The following is a 4,550-nucleotide window of genomic DNA, read 5'->3' as shown; positions in this document are numbered from 1 at the left end:
CTTAAAAGGCATTTGAACTTTCTCTGAAAACTGGTGCCAATTAGTACTACCTGAGGTGCTGAAACTAGCATTTATGGCTCTTTCCATAATTAGTTGAGGTAACTGTAGTCTTGCTGCGGCGATCCGCATGGTCAGCGGTTTGAAACCACCAGCAGCTTTGTGGGAGAAAGACTGGGCCTTCTCCTGTCGATAGTTATCGTCTCAGAAATCCACGTGGGGTCACTGTGACTGGATGGCAGTGAGAGAATTGGAGCAAATAGAGCGGGAGTAACATGTTGACACCTTGCTCTGCTTCTTTGATGGGTTTGAGTGTCTCACTTGGGTTTATATGACTGACAACTGACTGTACCACTTTGTGCTTTTGTCCTGCAGCGGATTTCCAAAGAAAGCGGGTAGAACTGCTAGAATAGCCTCTGATGAAGAAATCCAAGGCACCAAGGATGCGGTCATTCAAGACCTGGAAAGAAAACTCCGCTTCAAAGAGGACCTCCTGAACAACGGCCAACCGGTACAGAGAGACAGGCTTGGGGCCTGGGCTTGGAATAGTTATTCTCTTTCATGTCAAAAAGCTATCCATTTGCTTTAAACTGAGACTTAGGTCCTTAAAATTTGTCCACAAAATAAGTTTCATTGCCCTGACTCTCAGCATTGTTCATAGTATCATGGCTAGAATCTGGGGAAATGGGAGAAAATGAAATGGTTTCCTTCTTTTAGGCCTTTGGAGGAGCCTGGGTGGTATAGTCGTCACGCTTTGGGCTGCCTGTGACCAGGTCAGCAGTTCAAAACTACCAGCCACTCCATGGGGGAGAGTAGAGAGTTCTAGTCTCGGAAGCCCATGGGGGCAGTGTATTCTGGAATCGACTCAATGGCAGTTAGCTTGGAGCTGGAGTTCCTTCTATTCATGAATCATTCTTGAAGTTAGAGACAGACGTGGAGGGAAAGGAAGTGCTGGTTTGAAATGGAATATATTAAGTTTCCAAGTGTAATAAATGGATACATATGTAGTGGAGATTTTTTTAAAGAGGATCAAGGGATTCCATTACCACTCGATAGGATTGGGGAAAAGGGAAAGCAGGAGGTATATTAAGGAATGGTTGGCATCAACCCGGAAGCTGTCTGTGGCATGTACTGCCTCTACATGAAAATGCCTTCTCAAGGAGAAGGTGCTGAAGTCCAACTCTAATTCTGGTAGGCTTGTACATGATACCGATCCAGCATTCTGAGAGAGTGGTGCTGGTCCCCTGTCTTACTACTCTTGTTTTTAGGATAAGATAATCGAATTGTTTTTAAAAGGTAGTTTCATATATAGATATATACGTTTTAAGGAGTACCAGCAGTACTATAGGTTGGGCTTTGGGCTGCTAACCCTCAAGGTTAGCAGTTCAAACCTACCACACAATATTTGCCCTAATAAAGGTTTACAGTCATGGAGCAGAATCAACTTGATGGCAGTGGGTTTGTTTTGCTTTGTGTTTTTTTTTTTAACATTTTAAGAGTGCTGAATTGCTCAGTAGAAAATGCATCTAGTGAGAAAATCTTTGAAAAATTTTCTCAGTTGGAATCCACTGTGTCCTCATCATTTTTTTAACCCTTTTATTAAGCATATCAGAGTGTTTTAAGGAGCTGGAGAAAGGAGGTCTAGCAACCGGATTCTGCAGGTAAAGAGAAGGACCCTTTATTGACTTTCTTGTAGGAGCATCGTCAAAAACAAGTTGACTGGCTTAAAAGCAGTAGAAAGCTCAGTATTCTATTAATTTTCTGAGTATTTTAATTTTCAAACATTAATAAATAGATACATGAGACTAGAGGAAGACATTGAATGCTTATTTTAATTATTAGGGAATCCTAACCTGAGTTCAAGAAGGTTAAAATTTTGATGAGAATTAATTTGTTACTCATTTCACTGAATGTAGATTTTCACAAAGGGGAAATACTTTCTCCCTGAAATTGATTGCTGTGTAAATGTACATACTCTGGAAGCTTTCCCTGGCTTTGTCAACTAAAACCTTTGAAAGATGAAAACAAATACTTGTGCAAACTTTTAAAAGCTAGGTAAAAGCATATCTCTAGTCTCCACCACACCCACTTTTTTCATTAAGTATTTTTTTTATGGACTGAGATTCTGTGGATTAAAGGAAAATTTCTATAAGCTGTTATTCAGTAATACCATATTATTTATGCTTTGTATCGCTTATCTTTATCTGTTTTATTTGTGTGTACATATAAACATCTTTTCTATTCATTTGCTTAGTAGTGAATGACATTCACAATAAGTACCATAGATTTCCACATTTGATAGTTTAAAACGGTTCTCAACCTTCCTAATGCCTCGACCCTTTAATATAGTTACTCATGTTGTGGTGACCCCCCCAACCATAAAATTATTTTCATTGCTACGTCATAACTATAATTTTGCTACTGTTATGAATCATAATGTAAATATCTGATATGCAAGATGTATTAAGCAATCCCTGTGAAAGGGTCCTTCGACTCCCAAAGGAGTTAAGACCCACAGGTTGAGAGCTAGTGGTTTAAAAGGTCAAGGTAAGTAAGAGCTCCCTTCTTAGAAAATGAAGTTCTCAAGTAGAACTTTTTCCTTGTGTTCCATATTCTGCCACTTCTTTTTGATTTATGTAAACAAGGGTTTGCATATCCACATGATATAGTAGCTCAGAAACAAAACTGTAAAGTGAACTTGGAGTCTAATGATAGCAGATACAGTCTAGTGATGGAAAATTGCAATAGATAGCAAATTGATATTTCTTCTCATATGGAACAATGTGGCACTAACTTCCGGCTGTTTGATCTTGATACAGTTATTTGTGAAAAGATGAGGGAGGACGTTTTTTAATGAGAAATGTAAATTTTCTTGAAAATTGAATTTATTGATGTTTATAATAGAAGAAAACTAATTTGAATCATAGGTTCCCAAATTTGTTAGACCAACCACCTCCTTTTAGAAAAAAAATTATTCAGTACCCTTCTGGCAATTAAAAACTATGATACTATAGGCCATAATACAGGATAAATTCTAAGTATCTGCTTTTGCAGCCCCTATTCTCCGATCTTTCCAGCACCCCACAAAGGACGGTTGTCACCCACTTTGAGAAACACTGATTTGGTTTGGCAAGTATCTTTCATAGCTCTGTTGCTTACTTTACTGCAGGCAGTCATTCTTTGTGGATTATTATGTTGAACTATTGTTCACAAGTAAATAGCCCAGGAAACGATCATAGAGTAAATGATTACAAAAATCTCATGCAGAAGATTTGCCCAATGTAATCCCTTCTTGACTCTTATTTCTGTTGTGGTGGTTTGTGAATCCAAGTAAAATGAAACTTCCACAACTTCACTCTTTCCTGCTTATCATCTGATGATGATGTTGCTTATTGGTCCAGTTCTGAGGGCTTTTGTTTCCTTTACCTTGATACATTATCCAGACTGAGGACTATAGCTTTGATCTTCATCAGTGTGTGCCTCATATCCACCTCACTTTTAGCAAGAATGGTTGTGTCATGTGTATCGTAGGTTATTAATGAGCCTTCCTCCATTCCCAGTGCTGTGTTCTTCATATAGTCCAGCTTCTCTGGTTATTTGCTCAGCATAAAGTTTTTAAAGTATGCTGACACCATACCATCTCGACACACACCTTACATCATTTTAAGCGATGCAGCATTCCCTTGTGTTCGAATGATTGCCTCATACTCGATGTGTAGGTTCTTCTGCGACACAGTTAAGCGTCTGGAGTTCCCATTCTTTGATATATTGTTCATCATTTGCTGTCATCCAGTCAAATAAAACACAGGTCAACCTGTTTCCGATATTCTCTATTTCAAGCAAGATCCATCTGATGTCAGCAGTGATGCTGCTTTTGCCACATCCTCTTCTAGACCTAGCTTGAACTTCTGGATGTGCCCTGTCAGTGGTGCTGCAGCAACTGGTTCAGAAGTATCTTTATCAAAATTTTACTTACAGCTTATATTAATACTATTGTTAGATAAGTCCACATTCTGTTGTATCACTTTTCTTTGGAATGGGCAAAAATAAGGATTTCTCCTGAAAGAATATCAATAATGGTTGCATAACCAAGTATAATCAATGTGCCACTGAAACATGCATGTAGAAGGTGTTTTGGAGAATGTTTTGTTGTGTATACTTTTCTGTTGGGTAAAAAATAATAGTAATTGTACTAATAATGAGTACAAGGAAGAAGAAAATATACTAAAATCCATTGTGATAATGTGTGATAATGACTGTACAACTCTTCTTATATGAGTGAGCCATTGAATTATAGGTGGAAGAAGTGCCAATAAAACTTAAAAAATAAATTTTTTTAATTGAAAAAAAATAAAGGAATCTCTCCCAATCACTTGGCCAGGTAGCTGACTTTCGCATTTCTTGGCATAGATCAGTGAGCACTTCCAGAATTGCACACATTTATTAAAACATCTCAATTGGTATTCTATCAATTCCTGGAGCTTGTTCTTAACTACTGCATTCAGTGGAGCTTGGATGTACTACTGGTTCTTAATCATATGCTGCCTCTTGAC

The 4,550-nt window shown here is 38.1% G+C and overlaps 2 protein-coding genes across 4 annotated transcripts in view; both read left to right on the top strand.

The window, feature by feature from the left end:
- LOC115867985 (palladin-like) overlaps positions 1-741 on the top strand; it is a 537,783-nt gene extending 537,042 nt beyond the window's left edge. Inside the window, exons 12-13 of the mRNA XM_045286063.1 lie at positions 373-508; positions 715-741. Of these exons, the coding sequence (XP_045141998.1) occupies positions 373-508; positions 715-741 (163 nt within the window). The remainder of the gene's footprint in view (positions 1-372; positions 509-714) is intronic.
- The window catches only part of LOC101655982 (palladin), a 69,459-nt gene that overhangs the window by 27,061 nt on the left and 37,848 nt on the right, over positions 1-4,550 (top strand). For 2 of the 3 annotated variants that reach the window (XM_030884362.2, XM_030884361.2), the window contains exon 2: positions 373-508. The gene's annotated coding sequence lies outside the window, so the exon portion shown is untranslated. Of the gene's footprint in view, positions 1-372; positions 509-4,550 lie in introns of those variants that run through there. The other variant, XM_045300166.1, reaches the window with a different exon arrangement.

This window comes from Echinops telfairi, unplaced genomic scaffold, assembly GCF_000313985.2.
Source record: "Echinops telfairi isolate 266 unplaced genomic scaffold, ASM31398v2 ScPeMD7_5;HRSCAF=22, whole genome shotgun sequence".
In the NCBI taxonomy this organism is placed as follows: domain Eukaryota; kingdom Metazoa; phylum Chordata; class Mammalia; order Afrosoricida; family Tenrecidae; genus Echinops; species Echinops telfairi.
This window is presented reverse-complemented; position numbering and strand designations above follow the sequence as displayed.